The sequence below is a fragment of the Apodemus sylvaticus genome, chromosome 13, assembly GCF_947179515.1.
Source record: "Apodemus sylvaticus chromosome 13, mApoSyl1.1, whole genome shotgun sequence".
NCBI lineage: Eukaryota > Metazoa > Chordata > Mammalia > Rodentia > Muridae > Apodemus > Apodemus sylvaticus.
Window position 1 is genome coordinate 11,750,374 of NC_067484.1, and position 23,395 is coordinate 11,773,768.

The 23,395-nt window shown below is 43.8% G+C and overlaps 1 protein-coding gene across 2 annotated transcripts in view; it reads right to left on the reverse strand.

The window, feature by feature from the left end:
• Positions 1-16,161, reverse strand: part of LOC127663755 (cytochrome b5) — a 32,037-nt gene extending 15,876 nt beyond the window's left edge. For both annotated transcript variants that reach the window (XM_052155462.1, XM_052155463.1), the window contains exon 1: positions 15,897-16,161. In XM_052155462.1, coding sequence (XP_052011422.1) covers positions 15,897-16,025 — 129 coding nt within the window. In that variant the 5' untranslated portion in view covers positions 16,026-16,161. The remainder of the gene's footprint in view (positions 1-15,896) is intronic.
• Between the last annotated feature and the right edge of the window lie 7,234 nt (positions 16,162-23,395).

Consider the following 23,395-nt stretch of genomic DNA (forward strand, 5'->3'; position numbering starts at 1 on the left):
CATGCCATCCTCGTCGTTAAACCTCTACTTCAGTAGCAGCCAGGAGTAAGGTCGATATGGCAGACACCACAGAGGGGAGTTCTCATACACAAAAGAAAACTGATGACTACTAGAGCAAAATAGAAAGTGTTCTCTGAAGCACAGAACCACACACGTGTCACATGTGTCACACAGCCCTGGGTACATCTAATAAAGTCATGATCTGGGATTACCCTGTATGCTAATAAGACAAGAACGGTAAAATATTACTAAAGCTATACTTCAGACCCTTTTTAGAATGAGGCCAAAGATAAATGGTAAGAGACAGACATATTATTATAGACTCTACAGTAGGGGTTCTCAACCTTCTTAATGGGGCGACCCTTTATATAGTTCCTCATGATGTGGTGACCCCCAACCATAAAACTCGTCTTGTTTCTGCTTCATAACTTGTAATTTTGCCATGAATTGTGTTATGTAACTTTATGCGATATGTCATTTTGTTGTGACACATAATGCAAACATCTGATATGCAGGACATCTGATATGAAACTCCAATGACAGGGTCCTTCTACTCCCAAAGGGGTCGAGACCCACAGGCTGAGAACCACTGCTGTAGAGGGTGCCAGATTTTGTTTTGTTTTTTATTTGTTCGTTTGTTTGTTTTGTTTGTTGTTTTTTGAGACAGGGTTTCTCTGTGTAGCCTGGCTGTCCTGGAACTCACTCTGTAGACCAGACTGGCCTTGAACTCAGAAATCCACCTGCCTCTGCCTCCCAAGTGCTGGGATCAAAGGCGTGCGCCATCACTACCCAGCTTTTTTTTGGTTTTTAAACTATGGGTAAAAAACCCATTTCAGATTTTCAGAGATCTAAAAATGGATCTATAATAATGGTAAAATAAAGTAACTTAATAAGTTAATAAGTTAAAATCACTTTAGATTGTAACATGCAGCCCACAGCTACCAAAGCAGAGGAAACCTCCAGGCTCATTCTAGGGCCCTCTCACAGTCCCTCTGACTTTCCAATAAGCAAAAAAAAAAAAAAAAAAAAAAAAAAATTTCTTCGGTGGTTGGCCAATGGTTGGCCTTAATCCCTATAATGGCTATGTTTCACTGAACTCAGAACACTCGTTGTATAACCTTCCAAACTCAAAGATCCACATGTCTTTTCAAAGAAAATGCAAGGTTTTGTGGGCTTGTCCAGGAGAGCCGGGAGGTCTTCTCGTCTACGGCACAGCTCGGCCAGCAGGCAGTGTACTGCATTCTCGTCCCCTCTCATCCTCTTAGACACAGCACTGCTGGAACACTCATCCCAAATCACTGTGAGCCTTTCCTGCACTAGACTCAAAACCTTTCCATGCTGGAGATGCTCCCGTGGCTGCAGAAGTTCAGGACTGTGAGGATTAGAGAGAGGACTGATGCTCCATGTAGTTCTCTTACTAAATAGTATCTACCCTTAAGCAGATGTACGCAGCATCCCCAGCTCCCGCTTTGGCTAGGTACCGCACATGATTAAACTCCGGTTAATGGAAGAAGACTGCAAAGGAATGGAGAATCATCCAGAGTCGTCTACTCCCTTCCCCGGTCTTCTTTATCTCCTCTACTGCTCCTGAGCTATAGGAGGAAGCCCTTGCCCAGGCTGCATGAAAAGGAAGCTAGATGTGTGGACTTCCCAGGGTAGAACAGTTAATGCCCAGCCCCAGGCAGAAAAGCTACGTGGTTCGACAAATGAATAAACTCTCATCTCATTGTGCGCACAATTATTTAGGTTTCCTCTAAGCTTACATTTAAATACTACATCTGCTACCTTGTCAGATATGATCCTAGGGGTAAATACAGTTTAAAGTCTCATGAAATTTCAAATTCAGGGGCAAATGTCTTGGCATATATAGATTAGAGAACTATTAAGAAGCCTTCTGTATTGTTGTAGACTAAACAGTATAGAATAGATATCTAGACAGAAAAGGGCGAATTTTTTTAAAAAGCAGTGAATCCTTTCTGGATAGTTAAAACTGAAATTCAAAGAGTATATAAGTGCAGTATAGGTCAGAGAGCCCGGGTCACTGGCTGATATATGAAGAGCCTGACGATTATTAGCAAAGAAATTAGTTTAAAAAAAAAAAAGAAAACTATGAAAAACTGGATAGTTAGAATAAAGTAGGCACATAGGGCATCAAAAGCCAGCATACTGCAGGGGACACTAAGAACCACTTGAGGACTGAAGACCATACATAGCATGACAGACATGCCAAAGGGGCTTGTCTCCACCCAACACATAGGCTGAAAGACCCAGCCACATGTAAGCTGAAAATCATGACAACTCAACTCCAGGAAGCCAAAGCAATGCTGCCTGATAGTGCTGCAACAAAAAAGCTGTCACCCATGCTTGATCTGGGCTAGCCCAGGCCAGCCAGCCTAGCCTCGACAAAAAAGCTGTCACCCATGCTTGATCTGGGCTAGCCCAGGCCAGCCAGGCTAGCTTTGCAGCACACCACTCTGAGATTCCTGCAAAGTCTGGCCTCCTCCTTTGTAGCCCAGAGCCAAGCTCAGAAACACACATCTGGGCCAAAGAGCCTGACTCCAAACAGTGGGCAGAAGGTTAAAAGCCCAGAGCTGGAGAGATCCAAACGACCTTGGAGAAGGACCTTCCTAAATTTCCCAGTGAAAAGACTGGGACACAGAGAAGCAACTTGGAGTGAAGGATGGGGCCATCGCTACTTGTTTGACTCAAGTCAACTGCTTTTGTAAAAAATGTGAACAAAGTAACTTCATATATAAAATTAAAACTTTAAAAACGTTTCTTCATAAAATTTTCTTTAAGGAATTTGAACAAAAATCACTCCTTTAGACTGAAGAAAACTTAACCTTTACCTTTACCTTTACCTTTACCTTTACCTTTACCTTCATAGATGCAATCATTTAAAGAACAGAATCTCAAGCTCTCTTACTGCACCTCACTGGCAGAAAGCAGACCATACAGCATTGTTAAATGCATTAGGTCAGGGTCTGCCCTCTGAGAATTTGCTTGACCAAAAACTAGAAAACAACTTCCAAAACAAACAAACAAAAACTTTGCCATGTAATCAAGTGACTCAGAAGTTCTTGAGTTCTGGAGTTTGAAACAGGATCTTTCATTCCAAGCATTCAAAAGAAAAAAGAAAAAAAAAAAAAAACACAAAAGTAAACACATTTCCCAAAGCAATGACAAAGCAAGAATGAGAACAAAAACCCAGAAGAAAAAAGGACACCCCCACCCCCAAAAGAATTCCAAACAAAAACTTATTAAAGATTATCTCTAATAGTTAAAACAAAGACTCAAAAGCAGTTTAAATAAGACTCATTTCTGCAGTCTGTTTTTCTAAGACAATGAAGTATGGTGTCTTTGAAGTTGGTTTGGGTTCAGGTCTGTCTGCTCATCTGCAGTCTGTGGAGAAGCCAGCCCCTCTAAGCTGCATGAACTCATCCACTCCTCCAGCCAACTCCTCACGAGCACAGCCTGAGCCATGAGCTATTCCATTTTGAAGATCTTAGATGGACTCAAACATAGGGTCGGCCTTTGCAATCGCCAGCTGACAAGTAGGCTTGCCCACTACCTCAGACATCTGAGTGCTAGCCCAAATCCTAAGAGCAAGGAGGAAAAGCCAGGGATCAGGTCTATCTTACCACAATATTTTTATATTTGTGAAACCTGGTTAGTTTCTTCTCAAGGACAACCTTGAGACAGACCAGAGTCCCCAGACAGCATCTGGGAAGGTTAGAGGGCACGTGGCTACCAATATGCTCTGCTTGGGTCTGTGGAGCAGAATTCATTCAGGGTCTCACTGTCTTCCTAATAGACGTAAGTGCTTTGCTTTACAGTCGGGCTGCCTGAATTCCTGCCCTAGATCCTTCCTGATGAGCTTTGTCATCTAGAGACTCAGCCTGTGCCTCTAAAATTGGGATGATGGTAGAAATAGGCAGCTTTTAGGCATCCAGAGAGACTTAAGCTCTTCCTGATACAGAGTTGGCTTTTCTTAAATGTAGCTTGTCACTGTCACTTGACACTATTTTCCCTATTTTGTTTTCCCAACTAGTAGAATTGTGTAGAGTGATTTTTTTCTCAGGGAGATGTGAAAACAAGTCTATTTACCCCAAGACCAGCATTGACAACAGACCAGAGAAATAGCATCCTTTAAGAATTTATTGGCCTTACAAGTGTATCACCAGAAAGCCCACCCAGTGTAAGTGAGGACTCCCAGGAGCTGCACATGTGGGTTCCGGTGCAGCTTTTAGGCAGCTACACCTCCCTTCCCCAGCAAGCTTTGCTCATGGGACCCTGTGGGTAGTGGTAAATTTTGAGAGCCTCTTAGCCTCCACTTTTCCCTTCAGGATGGGATGTTTTAAACTGGAGGAAACTACCTGTTAGACTCCAGCTGCTACTCAAGCCACAGTACTTACCTCTCTTCTCAGAATTACTGTAGGCACCCTACTGAGACATAGCTTGCTAGTCCCCGCCCCACCCCCACCAACAGACATCAGGTGCTAGAATCTCTCACCTGGAGGAGTTGACAAAAAAGTTGGTATCAAAGGCCACACATTTGTTCCTCACCCTCTTCTCCGCCTCCTGCCTGGCAGAGAGTCTGGATGTGTGCTTGCACAGTGAAACCTCCTCCACTCTCTGAGAAGTATAAGACATGGATCCTTGTTCTTCTCTGCAGAGTCCTTGCCATGCTGTCTCTGATGCCAGGGGCCTGAGCTCTCCTTAGAAATGCCACCATGCTGTTGTCTGGCTGACAGTCCATGATGGTAGTAACTCTTCATAAACACCTTAATCCTTACTTTGTGTCAGTGTCCTTTTTCAGCACCCCTGCCTCCCAACATGAGACCTTTCTCTATACACATGGAAAGGACAGAGGTTGAGAGATAGAAAGGTGACAGAAACGATGGGAAGCTTGGGATGATGGATGGATGGATGGTAGACAGATAGACAAATACATAGATAAATGATACACACACACACACACAGATGATAGTAACTTTGAGGTGCTACTGTGAAATACAGGTATCTCAGGCAAAATTGCTGAGCTCCTTCTCTCAGTCTACTCAGAGAGGAGAACTAAGCAGAGATCACTTTCTAATACCTTGTGAATAAACCTCCCAGGATCATTTATCAAGACCTTAAAGTCAACCCTCAAACTGAAGATTAAACACCATAACAGTGTTATGTCTGGCACCCAAGACTGTTCAACTAAAAATGTAGTTTCCCTTCCTCACAACCCTGTGACCCCACTCCCAATAAGTGACCCCACTCCCAATAAATTATTGAAAGCCAATTCTAGCACCAAACCCAAGGAACTCCCATTCTTGCTAACTCCCCTTATTACCAAGACGATGGACTTAATCAGCTACCATGATTCTGAGAAACTGAGAGACATAAGCCCTGGTAGGGAGACAGATAAGGAAAAAGGCCATGGCTAGGTCATATAGGCGGTGACTCTCCAAGATGGCCAGGCCAGCTTCTTCTACCAGGAGTCTGTCCAACTCCTAGCCTCTCAATTCTACTAAGCTAGAGGCTCAAAGAGTTCACAGAAACATCATAACAACAGTGAGCTCTTTAAGGTCAGTTATGAGGAGGGCATCTATGTAATATGGGTGTCAGCTGTGAGCTGGCAGATAACTAGTGGTTTTCTCTCCTTGTAAAAGGAAAGAAAATTCTCTTTTTTTATAAATAAAATAGTGTTTGGACTGAACCATTCCACGAATCAATGCTGACTACATATGTGTATGCCTGGTCAGTGTGCCCTGACCGGTGTGTTTAATCCTCCTTCACTAAACTGTCTCATTAGGGAAGATAAAGCAAGATAAAACATTGGAGACATAATTATTATTCTGATTCCTGAGGGGCACAAAAGTCCCCAGTTCTGATGCAGTGACTTTGAAGTAGAGGGGTTAGAAAGGCTGGAGTTAGACCTGCTTCTCAGGAACAGGAGATGCCACACAGATGCCAAACAGCCTGTAGTGGTCACAGTGGTCTCTTGACTAATGCCCAACTTCATTAAGATTAGCAAAGCTACCAAAACCAGGGACCAACAGGCATATGACTTTGACATGAGAGGGGCTGTTGCTCTACCTGAAATCTATCTGGGGTCAGAAGAGCCAAAACTACATCGACACCAGAGATAGTAGAGGAGGGTACCTTCCCTGCTTCCTCCTCCACACTAAAGCACTAGGGACACTCTTCTTCCACAGTTAAGTATTAAGAATAATGAACTGGACTGAAATCTGCAGGTGGCCAAAGGAAAAATAAAACAGGCTCCTAGGAAATTAATTACTCAATGTGATCCAACAGCCTTTCTCTATGAGTTTTCTTCTTTTTTATATTTTTTAAGATTTCATTCATTCAATCAACTCACACATTGAGTCCCTTCTCAGTATTCTTCTAGAGATTAGGAGACACCTATGAACAAGACTGAAAAGTTCCAGGATTCACAGAGGGCATCCTTTAGTGGAAACAGATATGCAACAATGTAATAAACAAATTATGTGTTTCTGGGTCATGCACCCTAGAAAACAAAAAGAAGACTGGGGGGTGTGTCTCAGTGATACAGTAACTGCCCCGCAAGACCCAGGCCATGGTGTGACCACAGAAGGGGGGGAGGGGAGGAGCAGAGAGAGGGAAGGGAGAAGGGGGAACAGACAGACAGACAGACAGACAGACAGAGGAACTCAGGTATCTAGAAGGACTTCCAGATCAGAAGAATGTAGTCAGGATAGGTTTTGGCTATCTGTCTGTCTATCATTTTGAGAAGAACTCATTCTATAACTAAGGCTGCCCTGGAACATACTAGGAAGCCCACACAGGCCTCAAATTCACAGCAATCCTAGCCTCTCACATCATGGGCTTACAGGTGGGAGCCACCAACCCAGCAAGATATGCCTTCCTGGGGTAATGATTGCAAGTTAGCTCAAAATGGACCACAGAAACCCTTTGCAGTTTTAGAACAAGGTTCATTTCCTTTTTGGCCACTAGTCCCCAGTCATTCCAGAACCATTTGGTGAAGACTGCCCTGCCTTCTTCATAAAGCTGACATTATATTTTTGTGAGAAATCAGTTAGAAATATCTGTGCAAGTCTATTTCTGGATTTATCTATTTCTGGTCTATGTATCTGTCCCTCTGCCAGTGCCATACTCTCCAGAATAATGTAATTATAGCCTAAGATTTTTAATTAGGTAGAGTCATTAACCACAAAGCGTTTAAGCAGAATAAAGTGATACAAACTGGCTTTACTTGTAAAATGTCAGTCTATTGTAATGAGCAGACTCAGGGTCCTCGGAGGCCTGGCCAGCATGAGATGACAGGGGATCAGCCCAGGGAGAGCAGCAGAGATAAGAAGAGTTGGTCAGATAACGCTAACGTTAATGTGAGAGATAAGCCAGCTGACTCTTCTGGGGGATTTAATATGGAATGCAAGAGACTTAAGACTGGGGGGTCACAAGTGCCATCAACTGGCACAGGAAAGGATAAGGATGAAAGTCTGGGACAGAAAATCAGGTGGTTTTTTAGATGTTAGGTAGAGAGAGGCCTTGTTGCCATGGACATGATACACTGGGAGCTGTGGCACTGGGCAGGACAGTCCAGGAAGAATGAAAAGGCCCTGGTTTAGGGTGTCAAGTGCTGAGGTCAGAGATCAGTGGGAACGGAAGAAAAGGAGGCCACACTTGAGACCAGGGAGCCAGGGGAAGCCAGGAGACAGTATCCAGGAAGCCAAGCAGGAAGAGAGTGCATGACACTCAGCTGACATTGTCAGGAGACCCTAGCCGGAGTGGATTTAAAACACTCCTGGAATTTTAAGAGAAAGGAGCAGATGAAATGGAGTGGAGGGGAATGGATGGAGAAGGCAGGCCTCTCAAAGGCTCCACCACACAGAGGAGACACAGAGGAAGCGCCATCTGGAGAAGCCGTGTGTAGGCACATTTTTGGATGGGGGGTAGGAGATTGAGGGTATGATTACCGTGTTGAATAATGAAGGGAATGACCTGGATCAGGGAACTTGTTTATTAAGAACAGAAAACAGAAGGTGGGGAAGAAATGTCATGTCATCGACTGAGAAAGGAGAACCCTGAGCAAACATGGCTTAGACAGGAAGAGGGAGGAAAGCATCGACAAAAGTGTTTTTTGTGCTAAACTCCACTCTGTCATATAGCATAGGACCTGGCTCAGGTGTTCCTGGCTCTGTGGTTATATGAAAAGCCAATTTTCGTAACTAAGTCCCAGAAGTGCTGCGTGATAATGGGTCAGTGCGGACTTTGACCAAGTGTCTATGACAAAGATCCTAATGCTACTACTAAGTGCCACTGGTGGGAAAAGGGCAGTGAAATATGACAGGTGTAGAGTCGGGGGCGGCTGTCTTCTACTACGGCCCCCACGTTCCACTGGTCCACTGTAGGATCATTTGCTGAGCCGTCTCTAGGTCCAGGGCAAAGAGCACAGGGCAGACTCATGGAACCTAGCATCCAAAGGAGACAAGCACTCACTCCAGGCGCCCGCTGATGTCATCGTCAAGACAGAGAACTCTCCTTTCTATGGAGCTGTAATCGGCCTTTTTGGGGCAGTGGACACAGCAACAGAGGACAGGCAGGGAGGGAACAAAGAACAAAGGTTTTAGGCAGAAACGAGTCTAGCTGGTTTGAGAAACAACAGAGGTAAGGTGGGGAAGAGATAGTGTTTCCACCTGAAGTGGAAAGGCCCAGCCACGCAGCTCTAAAATGGGCACATTGGGAAGTCATTGGAAGTAATCACAGGGGAAGAAACGACTGTCCTGCAGAAGAGGGAGTTTAGTTTTCTTCTGGAAAGTGAATTCCTTAGAGTAATGCTAGCATGTGTTAGCTGACTGAAAGCTCATGGTGCCACCATCAATCTGAACAAATACCAAAGGCTCGCTCCAGATGGAGCAAGAGGATGAGGTCAGAACCACGTGTCTGCCAAGGACCGCCAATTAAAGGGCTTCTCCAAATCCTCCACAGCCTCCTCACACATGCTTGACATGGGAACTGTTCCTTTCCAGATGAAAATCACTCAGATGGTTAAGCCAGGCCCGGTGGCCAAGAACAAACTGGGCAAGACTGCAGACCCACCCCTGTGTGACACTAGAATGGTTGTGCACATGTGCATGAAGGTAAAAGTTAACTTTGGGGACACAGAACTCTTACCAGCCTGGAGTTGGGTAGGGCAGGTGGCGTGCCAGTGAGCTCCATGAAGCCTCTCAACTCTGTCTCCTAGCACTGGGATTACCCCTGTGCACCACCACACCTAGGTTTTAACACATGAACCCTGGGGATTAATCGCAGGCCCTCCTATTTGTGTAGCAAGCACCGCCAGTTGAACAATCTCCCTAACCCCAACAAAGAAGGTTTTATAACCAAAATGTACTTGACATTACCGCCTACTACATAATGAATGTTGTAAAAGTCCAGTAAATGTCCCTGGCAATCGTTTTATTACTTCACTGAGGAAGAGGGAATTCACAGGTGACATTTACTTTCACAGTAAAAAGATGGAGAACAAGCAGAAGTTCTCTGTGACCCAGGCCATGGTGGGAGAAAAAATGGTACCACACGGCCTGCAACCATTCACACAGGCTGCATCGCCAGCCAGCCAAAGCGCACCTGGAGGGTGATGGCACCTCACTAGCCTCACTGGCCTCCTGCTCCTCCCCCAGACCCTCCTCTTCCTCTTCCGGTGTCTCCCCAGCCTCTGTGGGGATCTGCTTAAGGCTGTTTTGACACTCACCTTACTAGAATTTATTTTACAGATCCTCATAACCAGAGGCCACCTACAACTTGTTCTCCTGGTTCCAATAGCAGCAAAAGCCCCCGCCCCCGACCCCAGGAGGCAGTTTACAAACACACTTGAAGGTACATTCCCAAGAAAACAACACCCCGGGGTAACACCAAGAGTGCATGCTTTCAAGGGGGAGGAAGTGGCTTGGGGCACTGCTATTTCACACTATCTGCTGTTTATCAGGCCACTTGTCTTGCGCCCCACACAAACAGTGCTCGCGAAGGCTGATGTCCCATGTGACAGTTAGGTGTATTCCTCAAACTGTAACATTAGCAGAATTTACATGCTAAGAGTGCCATGGTTTATCTGTTCATTCCTTTTTCTGATGGCAACAGACGCCCTCATAAGTCAGAAGAGGTAAGCAAGTTTCTTGGTCACGGAGAGACCTTAAAAGACTCAAAGACAGAGAGGAAGAAAAAAAACACAAACAAACAAAAACCCAAAAAAACCCTCTGGCATGTGAGCCCTTGCAAGTGACAAGGACCATGACCCCCAAGTACATCAGTGATACGTATGGAACTAAACGTAAAGGTACACAATGTTTCCCCACAAGGATCTATCGTAAGTAATCACCGTATACTGAGCAGAAACCACGCGAGAGGAGGCGGCCTGGGCCTGGCTGATAAAATCCGCCTGCAGAGCGGGAGGAAGCCAGGAGAATGAGCTCTAAGGGGGTGCTCTGCTCCTCAGAGTTCCCTGGGGAACCGGCAGATGACAGGGAGCCGGAGGGGACCTTTCCACGGTATAAAGCACAGCCCTGGGCGAGCGCGGCACACGCTCGCTCGCTCGCACCCGTGGCACTGGAGGGCATGCACCAGGCCTTTCTGTGTGGCGCTCAATTCTGGGTAACTGTAACTTTCTTCTTCTCAATCTTGTGTGTCACCCAGATCTTCACAGTAACTGTGGATTCTTCTTCCCACCCAACAAGCAGTAAAGTTTCTATTTAAAAGTAGAAGTGAGATGATATCCCAAGTATGGGACTCATCTTCCTAGAAAAATCATTCAATTTTAGTGAATATTTGAATTCTGAGTAGTTTCTTTTGCTGGTGAACATTACAATTATCAATTAAACCAATATTGGACCTAATACACAGCAAAAAATAATGTTAATGACAATTTGTAAGGGAAACAAACATTTTGTCAAGTGCTGGGGACCAAATCCACAGTTTTGATTATGTTCTACAATCCTGTGCCGTTAAGCTCACCCCAAGAAGACAGCAATAAGCGGGTAAGGCGGCACACACCAGTTACCCAGCATTCAGAAGCTGAGGTAGAGGATCACACTGGACTGATCACACGTGGACGGCCAGCCTATGCAAGACCTTGCTTCCCAGGAAAATAAAATCACAAGTAGCATGCTGGCTTATCTGGCCTGCTCAAGGCCCTGAGTTAAATCTCCAGTACAGAACAAAACAAAACCCCCAAACTTCTAACCGCCTGAACACATTCTCTTTCTGTGTTTTTCTAAGTATTTTTCCACACATATTATTTCTCCCAGTGTTCTAAGCCCAGAACCAGTCATGTTCCCATGAGTGGAGGAGGACCACAGTTATTCAGATTGTTATACAAGAGAGGTGCTGTGGGCAGTCTCCCAAGGTTTTGGAGTCTTCTAGAATAATCAACATCCACATTAAGTAGTGATTAGCGTCTCACCTATTCCCTATTTACCCTGGCTGACCCGTATAACCTGTTTTACTTCCTTATTTACAAAAAAATTTCATCACCTTAAAGACAAACAGAAAAAAAACGAGAGTTAGGTGCCTTTTTTTTTTTACTGTCGCTTTTATTTGGGTTTTTGCTGTGTTAAACAAAACTGGAACCCCTTCCCCAACAGTAGACATGCCTAAAAGATACATAGGTGTGGTCTTACATATCTTACAAGATATGGCTTTCCTACCTATTTACCCAGGATACCTGAGTCACCACCCAAAACACATCATTAAGAAGTTGGATTTCCACTTTACATCCATCCATTAAAGGTACATGCAGCTACACCAAAGAGTAAGTTTCCGTTTCTCAGAAACAAAGGTGGGCATCTTAAATGTCTCAGGGAGACAATGGTCCTCCGACTCTGGATTCTTCATCTCTGCAAGGTAAGCAGCCACAAAAGAGCAACACTTCATTAAGACCCCAAAAAGCTCACGTGAGTCAAAAGCTAACAGCCTCTGCAAGGCAGGATAGTTTCAGAATAGTTTCTGCAAGGCAGAATATTCAAGCCTCGATTTAAAATCTCATTATCTCAGCATCACTAGAAAACTATTCTATGGTGAGGACAGTCAACTTGCCTTTGACATGGTTTAGGAGATGTTAAACACCCACTGCCCAGAACAGAAAGGTAACAGGATTATTACATGATGCTCTCTTCCTCCCTTCCACAGCTCTGCTTAAACCTGGCTCAACCACAGAACAGGGAAATGCAAACTTGCTCCTTGGCCCTTAACACCTGTTTTCATTCCAAATAATGGTCTCTCGGATTTCTATAATCATTAACCTGTCTAATGTCATGATCTTATATAACAGGACTCAATTTCATAAATATAAACTCAAAACCTAAGGGGGGGTAGGACTAGAAAAAAAAAGATTCAAAATATATAGGTAATGAGGCTGATAATCCTGTTGGCAGGCTCCAGGTAGGAATCAGAGCCCTGCTACTGTTTAGATTGCCTCCCTGCTGGATTTCTACCTCTGAACCTCAGAACATTACTTCAGGAAGACAGAGTTCACATTGCACAAGTAACCTTCAAACTCTGATCTTGACTAGAAAGATAATTTTTCTACTGCTCTCCTATTTCAAGATTACCTTCAGGATTTACATTTCACCTAAAACACACCTCAAGCACTCAACTACACAGGACACTGAAAAGGGGAAATCACAGCTCAACTCTGGCCCTGACTGCAGTTTCTAAATGAGCAGGAAAACTCTTCATGGTTTGTGTTCAACAAACACTGTTTTGTTTTGTTTTGTTTTCTAGTTTTGGTTTCTGGAGACAGATTCTCACTGTCACCCAGGCTGGCCTCTCTAATTCTTGGGAATTCTCCTGCCTGACTCCCAAGTCTGGGAAGATCGAGATTACAGGCATGCATGCACACTACACTAGTCAATGCTTTAATTCTGTCAGCTGCAAGCAAACACTGCTAGTCTCTCCTTTATGTGTGAAGAATCTAAGGCACAGAGAAGACAGGCAGTAGAGCAGGAGCCAGCCAACCACAGCACATACTTCTTCAACAGAAATGAGGGATTCTTAAAAGAGGACAAAGCAGCCTCAAGAAAGCAGAGTCACGTGGATGGGTGAATCCAGAGCCTGTGGAGACACAGCTTGTCGTGACAGAAAGTTCCAGAAAGGCAAGGAGGATGCCCCTCCAATCTTTTTCATTTGTAAATTAGCAAGGATAGACATATTCTTCAGCTCACATGCCTCATGAAATTTCTGGAACCTTGAGATTGTAGAAGGGGAGGGAGACAGGGAAAGTGAGACACTCTAAGCCTTGTAAAATATTTGTTTTAAGCTAAAGCATGAGAAAACCCATGTAGACCTAACACAATAATTGGACCTGAAGGAATCCAGAAAGAAGAACCAGGGCAACATGTTTGAGGTGTGTGTGGACACGGTAGCACAAGCAGGCACGCGCAGGGACTCGTACAGTGCCTGCTGGTGCACGGAGATCCTAAAGGCAATGCCATACTAGGGGAGGAAACCCAATGACCAAGACGATGTGTGAAACAAGCAGTCCTAAGTAGTACAGCAGCTATGAAAGGTCAAATGTCAAGAGGAGAAATAACGTCAACACCACGCAGAATCTGAATGTACCAAGAAACCCAATGGTCACAGAAAATGTTCCACTCCAACACGGTAAACATTCACACACAGTGAGAGCAGGGCTAAGAGAAGCAGGCAGGGTCCTTGGTCCCTCTAACCCTTAAATCAACAGGACACAACCATGCTCTGTGCTTCTCGAAGACTCTGACCTCTCCATCAACGTCGTAGATGACTGGCTCCCAGGAGCTTCCCCATTTTGCTCAAGAAGTGCTCTTCCCAAGCCATTATTCTCAGAGACAGGGTACCAAAAACTTAGGCAGAACAAAGGATTGCTTTCCAGCTTTTTTCCCAACTAAGCAGCTTCTTGTTAGCCCTTCAGCTGATCTCAAGAAATCTGTGGGGTCCTCTCACCCCTTCCCTGCCTCATGAGAATAAATCAAGAGAATCAATGGCTCATCCCTGTTACCTGCTTCAGAGATCTACTCTTAAAAATCATACACAGGGGCTGCAGAGATGGCTCAGTAGCTAAGAGCACTGACTACTCTTCCAAAGGTCCTGAGTTCAATTCCCAGCAACCACATGGTGGCTCACAACCATCTATAATGGGATCCAATGACCTCTTCTGGTGTGTCTGAAGACAGCTACAGTGCACTCATATAAATAAATCTTAAAAAAAAAAAAAAAGTCATGCACAATTATTTTGGGGCAGCAATTCTCTCTCAGAAGCAACTGTATGTCCTGTGGGACATTTGGCAGTAAGTGTTGGTTGACACTGTTAGGACATTCACTGAGTACAGGACAGCGAGGAAACCTAAAAAGTCAACAGTCCCAAGGTCTAGGGACCTGTTTGAAAGGACAATGAGACAAGTTAAAACAGTTGCATCATATAAAATGTCCCAAAATTTTGTCCTTTTCTTTTTACAAGTGCTGTACTTTATTCCACACACATAGTCAAGGGATGAATTTTATCACATAATTCCAGAATTACATACATCATGGGGAGGAGGGAGGGGCAGTTCCACGTGAAGAGTCGTTCACCTGGGCCTTGACTTAACAGCACAGGGCTGTTTGAGAAGCTACGATGCAAACCTGCTCTGGCTCAGCAGAAGGGAGGCAGATCTAAGTCCACACTGCAAACCACTCCTTACTAAATTGGAGCCCTATTTTACCATTAACAGTCAGGTATTTTAGCATGAAATTTCAACTCCAAACTTTGAAAGTTTTTCTATATTTAACATTCTCTGCAAATCAAATGTCCCTTGACGTAAATTATAACCTAACTAACAGAGACCCTCTACTTTTGCCACTAACAAACAAACAAACAAACAAATGTGCAAATCACCCTCATGGATAAGCACTTATTTACTGGAAAGAAGTGGGGTGTTGAGGTCGCTGTGACTCAAAATAACAGTGCATCTGGAAGGAATAAAGAGAAAGACTACAAAACACCCCTTGGGCTGGACAGCAAAAACTAGTCTTGAGGCCAGCATTGCCAGAGGAAATGTTTTCCTCTAAATTAAGCCATTTCACAACTTCCGAAGTAGCCTAAAGATGAAGTCCCAGTTTTCGACCGTACCACGCTGCCTCCCTCCTGTCCTTAGTACCAGCTCAAGGCACACCCGAGGGAGTCTTGTGTCACTCACCTGGTGCTCGGGCTCTGAGACAAGGCACTACTCCATTAAGGTCGACATCCTTCAGGCTCTGCTGAGTGAGCACTAGTGAACTTCCATAAGTTCTGGACATCAGAGTAGCCCTGGGAGTCCCCCCCCCCCCAGCCCCCTCCCGACCTCCGACCCTAAGAACCCTCTGGGGGAATCAGCTTTTAAGACCAGTGGTCTTCAGACGGCTGATATTAGAAGTTCATTCGAAAATGGATGGGTTCCACATGGAAAGAGCCTTATATGAAAACAAAAGAAAGAAAGAAAAAAGGATCTGTCAAAATCCTTACGCGGTTGTGCACGCTCCCAGAAAGTGGGTAGCATTTATTCAGGCCACTCCTGAGCACCCTGTAGGGATCCAGCTTTGGCCCTCAAGTACTCCGCCCATCGGAGCCTACAAAAACAGCTCACACTGCAATGAGGCTTCCCGACTTCCCATAGGCATGCCCAGATGTGCAAACCCAAGGCACTCAGGAGCACAGACACAGGAGTGCACAAGCAGATGAGCATGCTCAGAAGCGAACACAAGTGTGCAGACGCGGAAGGCCCCCTAAATGTTCTCAAATACTTGAACACTCAGATAATGCATTTTCAGATATCGGTCCCAGGTCACGCCGGGTGTATTCACAGCCTGGGCCACTATTCTCCCGCGCCCCACTGGAGCGTGCGTGCCCAACTCACCTCTTCGAGAAACTTGGTCAGATCGTACACCTTATGATGCAGGATCACCCAGGTGCTCTTGCTGTCTTTGTGCTTCTGAATCTCTTCCAGGGTGTAGTACTTCACATCCTTGTCTGACTGCCCGGCCATCTCGGAACAGTGAGCTTCTGGACCCTGCAACACAGCTGTGCAGGGTTGTGCTATGATCTAGTCTGATAGCCTCCGCCCGGGACATTCCCAGCCCCACCGGGCCTTGTGCCCAGGACCGGGAAGGGGTGGTGCCTCAAACTGGGCACAGACCTCATGGCTCCCGGGGATTGGCCAGTGTGGTTCCAACGCCCTCCATTAGTCCAATAATTCCCCCGACAGCCCGGCGCGCGATGTTGATTGGCTACAAGAGGTGCCCTTCACTTTTACCCCGAGGCCTGCAAGGAAGGTTAGGAGGCGCTTTTCTGAGTCTGCGCATGAGGCAGCGGGCGGGGTCACCGGGAGCCGAAGAGCGGTCTGAGCACCCAAGTAAAGTGGAAGCTTTAGGGCCAGGTCAAACTCCATCTCAGCCTAAGTTCCCTTCCTAGACTCGTCTTCACATTAGCTCTTGCGTATTTCCTAAACAAAGCGGCCCTACATCCTGATAATAACTTTGGAATAAAAATTGCAGTGAGCCAAAGGGACCCTCTGTGTGGTTTCCCTTAAGCGCAGACCATTTGAAAGAGCCTCTTACAGAAATGTCACAGCTTAAGATCTGGAAATTAATGTGTTGCCCCAAATAATGAGCCATGCCTTTTGCTTCACTGGAATCTGCAGGGGATTGGGGGTGGCTCATCTAACAGGCAAACAAAGGAAATTGCTACATTAAAATCAGAAGCATCTAATAATTTCTTTAACCTGAAATAACTTCGGTGGCACAAGACCCTGACATGGCAAAGACTTTTTCTTACCCTCCACTGTACTGTGAATTTAAGTCCTAAATAAGGACCAGCACTAGGCACAGCACGGGACTCGCTACCCTTTTGTCAGGAAGTCAATACCATATATAAATTACAGATGTCTAAAACAGGAGTGGGGGGAAACAGAAGACTGAACTTACTTATTTTCAAAGCCCTTTGTACTTTTGTTTGTTTGTTGGTTGGTTGGTTGGTTGGCTTTTTGGGGTTTTTTTGTTTTGTTTTGTTTTGTTTTCAGGTCTTTTCACCAACGGCAATTAACTCCAAAAACATAACGTTAGTGATAGCCACATCAGTGATTCATTCTCCCGGGAAATCAGGAAGGTCCTGAACGCTGTAGGTGCTTGAATGTACATGGTTCCCTTTCCCTTAGCATCTCCAGGAGGACCTGCTCATTAGAAAGGAAACATTACTCAAGGCATTCCAAACTATTTTCATTGTTTCTTTCTTTTAACCACAAGGAACATTTTCTGGTTGTAATTGTTACTCAGAAATAGTTCTAAAGTAAATTTTTGTATTAAGATACTAATCAGCTTGGTTCACATACAACGTATGAATATTTTAGTTTACATCAACCAACTAAAATATAATGTAGGAACAATTTCCAAGAAGTTCAATGGGGCTTTGTTGGGGTTGGATGGAGACAGGGTTTCTCTGTGTAGCCCTGGCTGACATAGAACTCACTCTGTAGACCAGGCTGGCCTTGAACTCCAGAGATCTGCCTGCCTCTGCTTCCCTTTAATTTTAAAGCATAGTTTCATGGCAAGTCATAAGTATGCAACAAATACATCCTCTTTCTTTGTCCCTCACAAGTTCCCCCAAGCACCACATAGTCATGTAACTATGCCATACCAAAACAAGGCAGCTCACACCTGCAAAAACAGAGACAAAGACAGGCAGATGGCAAGTTAGAGCCAGCCTGGGGCTACCTAGTAAGTTCCATGTCTACCTTAGTTATATAGCAAGACCTTGTTATGAGAGAAGGGACAAAAGAAATCCACATTAATACAGCAAGGTTCTCTCTAGTTTTAGGACTGGTGTATGTGTATGTTTGTGACCTCCGTACACCCCAGCATAACTGCTCTGCCACAAGGTCTAGCTGGCACTGTATTCCTGAACTACAATCACATCCTCCGGTATTATCCCTAACTTCTGGTAATAAGGAATCTGTCTCATTCCTGTATTATTTTGTTATCATATTATATAAATGGAACGATACAATAACACATTTGAGATCAGCTTCCTCACTTGTCTTATTTTCCTTGAAACCCATCTCAGATGTGAACTGTATCAATAGTGATTTCATTGTCTTCACTGAGACGTGGTATAACCATCCTGGCATTGCTGAGGCATTGCCCCCAAAATTGGAATTTCCATACAACTCTCATGCTGGGAGAAGGAAAGGGCACAAGTCTGGTGTCAGCCAGAAAAGGAACTTGACTCCCAGGAAAAGGATTCCACGCAGTTGTGACAAGTTGCCCATTGCAGGGGACACTGGAGCTGAGACGGGCCAGTGACGAGGCTTATCCAGAACTGCTTAGTCATGCTTACCTTTTAACTTCTGTTTAAGCCTAAACTTTATGTCAGACAAAAATGAGCTGAGGCAGAGTAGAGGAGGTGGCGAGCTCTATTTATTTGTCCCTTTCCCAATGCTCTCTGCCATTCAGTATTACTTGTTTGTTTGTTTATTGGCCTGTTGGGGAATATTGACTGAGCCTGGCTTGTTAGAGCTGCCAGGGGCCAGGCTTTGACCATAACAGATCCAATCATCTTTCACTGTGTGGATGTACATGTTACAGCAGCTTATTTAGAAATTCTCTGCTTAAAGATCATTTTGGTTATTTCCAGCTTTTGATTAACTAAAGTTGCTATGAGCAACTTTATACAAGTTTTGTGTGAGTGTAACTTTATCTTTAAGTATAAATGCCAAGGAGAGTGGCTATTGGGAAATACAAGTAACTGTATGATCAGTTTGTCAGAAACTGCTAAGTCATCTTCCACACCATATTCCTACAGCAATGTCTGAAAGACCCCCGGTTCTCAAAGCGCTTGCCGATTCTGTCTTCATTCTGTATTGTCCTGACTTCACTTCAATAGGTGTTCAAAGCACAAGTAGTAATTGGAACCAGCTTTCCATGCACTGATTTGCCACCTGGATTTCATTTTTCTTTGCTTTTGTAATTTTGAATTTTGAGAGTATTTTGTTTTATAAAAAAGAATTTTATGGGTGTACTAGTTAGTTCATTGTCAGAACTGTGAAATTGTTTAAACCAATTCCTGGCTTTTCCTCTCATTTCAGTACTTGTCAAAGCAAACAGTGTTAATTTTGAAGACAGTCAATTTTTATTTAGCTCTTTGTGTTTTTTGCTGTTCTCTATGTGGTGCGGTCTGGCTGGGCATGTACTGTGTAGCCGAGCCTGCTTCTAACTCCTGGTTAAAGAGCTCTTTCTGTCTCTGATTCTTGAGTAGCTTGGGCTACAGGCATACCTCGATAGGTGCCAACTACATACAATACATTCCAAACTCCATTTTCTTTGTATAAATACTTACTCTGGAGTTCCTTTTTCTTGTATCAAATTACTGAAGCATTATTTGTTGAGAAGACTTGAAAAAGTAAGAAATGCCCTGCGTATACCCTGCAGTAATTAATATGTGGGTTATTTGGCTGTGCCTAGCAATCAAACAAACACAGGAGCTGGTGAGCAAGGGAAAGCACCCGAGTGGTGTTCATTTTATGCTTATGGAGATCTTCACAATTCACTAAAGCAGAAAAAAAGCAGGTCATGACCCTTCTGTATGTTTTAGATAAAGAACAATAAACTTTTGTGGCAATGACAGGCAAATGGACCTCTGAACTCTGGTAATCAATTCAAGGGAAGTCATTAGGAGATAGATGAGACGGGAAATGGAAGACATAGGACTGGCAAGATGGCTCAGTGGTAAAAGGCACTTGCCCAGAAAGCCTGGTGCCATGAATCCAATCCTTAGAAGCTACACAAAGGTGTAGACGAGGAAGCAAAATTGTCCTCTGACCTTCACACACATGCTGTTGGCATGTGTACCCCCCAGCCCACATCACCCACACAGTAATAATAAGGAATACCTAAAAGTTTAGGCAAAAACAATAATTTAGATATATACCCAGTGAAGCATATAGAACTTGTGTGATAAAATTAAAAGAGCCAATAAAAAATATCTAAGAAGAATGTGTGTGCTAATACTCTGTGCTCATATATTAGAAGGGACCACAGTAAACATTTCTTCCTAACTTAACATACAGTTTTAATGAAAACTATTTTTAAAAAATGTATATACATTTTTGCATGTGTGCCACATAGATGAAGGTGACATTGGAGGTCAGTGAGGGCTCTGGAGCAACTGGAACTGGACTTACAGGCAGCTGTGCGCAGCTTTATGTGAGTGCTGGAAAATGAACCCATGTCCTCTGCAAGAGGAGCACATACTGTAAACAACTCAGCCATCTCTCCTGTTTCTGAAGGATAATTTCATTAAAATCTCAACAATACATAATTATCAAGACAGAAGCATGGAAGCCAGGCAGGCAGGAGCTGAGGGTTCTACATCTTTATTTGAAGGCCACTAGGAAAAGACTGGCTTCCAGGCAGCTAGGGTACAGGTCTTAAAGCCCACGCCCATAGTGACACATTTCCTCCAACAAGGCCACATCTCCAAATACTGCCACTCGCGGGGGCCAAGCATATTCAATCCACCACAGCCATCATCCAAACCCCATTTGAACTTTTTAATTGTGTGTCCAATCTATGTGTAAGAATCTGATCATGTTAGTCTCTTAATAATCTTTAATAATGTAGGATCTGTAGTTATATCCTCTGTTGAATTCCCAACATTAGTAATAGGTAGTATGTTGGATTTTTTTTTTTTCCTTTGTCAGTTTTACTAGAAGTTTGCCAGTTCTGTTCACTTTGTCAAAAGGACAAAAAATCAGCTTCTAGTTTGCCTGGGTTTCTTTCTTCTTCCTCTCTTTTTATAATTTCATTGATTTTTTTTTTTGTTTAAAAGGCATTTATTTTTCCTATTTTATCCTTTGATTATTGATCTCTGACTTATCGTTTCTTCACAAATATGCATATAATGAACCCTGTTACACCTTTTCCCTTGAAGCCCTGGCTGTCATAGGACAGAATCTCCCTACGGCCTCCAGCACAGGCTTCTCTTGAGGTTATGACAGTGCTTCAAATGTTGGTTTCAAATAACTCCTTATATATTTCAAAACAAAGCTTTGAACCCGGGGAGATATATCAGTGAGTGAAATGCTTGCTGGGCAAAGGACAGGACAGGATAGGAGTGTGAATGCCTGGGATCCACTTAAAAGCTAGTGGGTGTGACAACCTCCTGCCACCTGAGCTCTAGGGAGGCAGAGAGGCAGAGACACAAAATGCCTTGGGCATGCTGGCTGGCTAGACCAGCCAACATGGCAAGTTCAAGTTCTATGGGAGAGCTTGGCTAAATAAATAAGGTAAAGAACAATTCAGTAAGACATGTAACATCAACCTCAGGCCTTGACACATGTGCACGTACCTTCACACCCACCAGTGCATGTATATACACAAATCAAAACCAGTACACATATACACACAAAAACAAAACCATTTTGAGATTGGTGACCCGAATCTCATCTTTACTTATGAGATGTATGATAACTGTTGCAAGCCATTAGTTCACGTTTGACAGTGAGTTTAGCTCATTGGCATCAGTAAAGATTACCCAATGCAATTGCTATTCTTACTCAGTAAGACTTCCTTTCCCTAAAACACAGGTATGAGGAAGCAGTCTACAGTGGCAAGGTACTGCACACAGGCAAACATACACACAGAAACCAAAGGATTTAAAAGTTCACCAATATTTACAAATGCCATCTGTCTACTACAGCACGAATATTGCAATAAACATTTAGAAAATCAATTCCACTCTTAACCTTCTGCAAATAAAAACATACTCCAGTATTTGCCCCACCTCTTCTTCTCCTGCTTTCCTTACCAAATAAACATTTCTACTAAAATGGACTTCAATTTAGATATGAACACAGAAAATCTGCATATAAGTGTGCCTTTTGAATTCATGTTTTTGATTTGCATTTCCATGATAACTAAAGACCTAGCATTTCTTTAAGTGCTTCTTGGCCATTTGAGACTCCTCTGTTGAGAATTCTCTGTTTATCTCTGGGCCTCATTTTTGGGGTTATTTGGGTTGTTGGTGTTTAACTTCCTGAGTTCTTTATAAATTTTGGATATTAGCCCTCTGTCAGATGTGGGGTTGATGAAGATCCTTTCCCAATCTGTTGGCTGCAGTTTTGAACTATTAAGAGTGTCCTTTGCCTTACACAAGCTTTGCAGTTTCCTAGGGTCCCATTTATTAACTGATGATCTTAGAGCATGAGTCACTGGTGTTCTGTTCAGGAAACTGTCTCCTGTACCAATGTGTTCTAGGGTTTTTCTTACTTTCTCATCTATGAGATTTAGTGTATCTGGTTTTATGTTGAGGTCACTGATCCATTTGGACTTGAGAGATTCCATCTTATACTAGTCAGAATGGCTAAAATAAAAAACTCAAATGACAGCTCCAAGGATGTGGAGCAAGGGGAACACTCCTCCATTGCTGGTGGGAGTGCAAACTTGTACAACCACTTTGGAAATCAATTTGGCAGTTTCTCAGAAAACTGGGAATATGACAAGACCCAGCTATACCATTCCTGGGCATATACCCAAAAAGATGTTCCACCATCCCACAAAGACACATGTCAGCTATGTTCATAGCAACTTTATTTGTAATAGTCAGAGACTGGAAACAGCCTACATGTCCCTCAGCTGAAGAATGGATCTTGAAAATATCATCCTGAGTGAGGTAACCCAGTCCCAAAAAGGACAAGCACAGTATGTACTCACTTATAAGTGGATATTAGACATAGAATCCAGGATATGCATGCTACACTACACAGACCCAAAGAAGTTAAACAAGAAGGAAGGCAGAAGTGAGGAAGCTTGAATCTCACTTAGAAGGGGGTATAAATAGTCATAAGAGGCAGATGGAGGGATGAAACTGGGTGGGAAGAGGGGATGGGGAGGAGAATGTGTGTGTGTGGGGGGGGTTCAGGATCAGGTGTAGGAAGAGACAGGAGACGTGGCCAAATGGCCAGGAGAATGAATGGAAACCTGCAACTGACTGGAGTGGAAAGGCAGAGGGCATCTCCAGGAAGAGACAGAGACCTGGGATAAAGGAGGTACCCAAGAATCAATAGGGGTGACCTTAGCTGTGAGTCACATAGCATTGGAAATATGGGACCTGAAGAGGCCGCTCCTGTAGCCAGGCAGGAACCCCAATGGAGCAATATGGACACCAACCCACCCACAAAACTTTTGAGTATCATGTTAATATAGTATATCTTTTCCTTTCCAGAAATATCTGTCTATTGTGCATATTTAGTTATATCTAAATAATTGTCCATCTAACACAAGTAATTCCTAACTTTTCTAAAATATGTATTCATTTAAAAATAAAACATCTTTCTATAGGTTGAATTTGTTTTATCCCGTGACT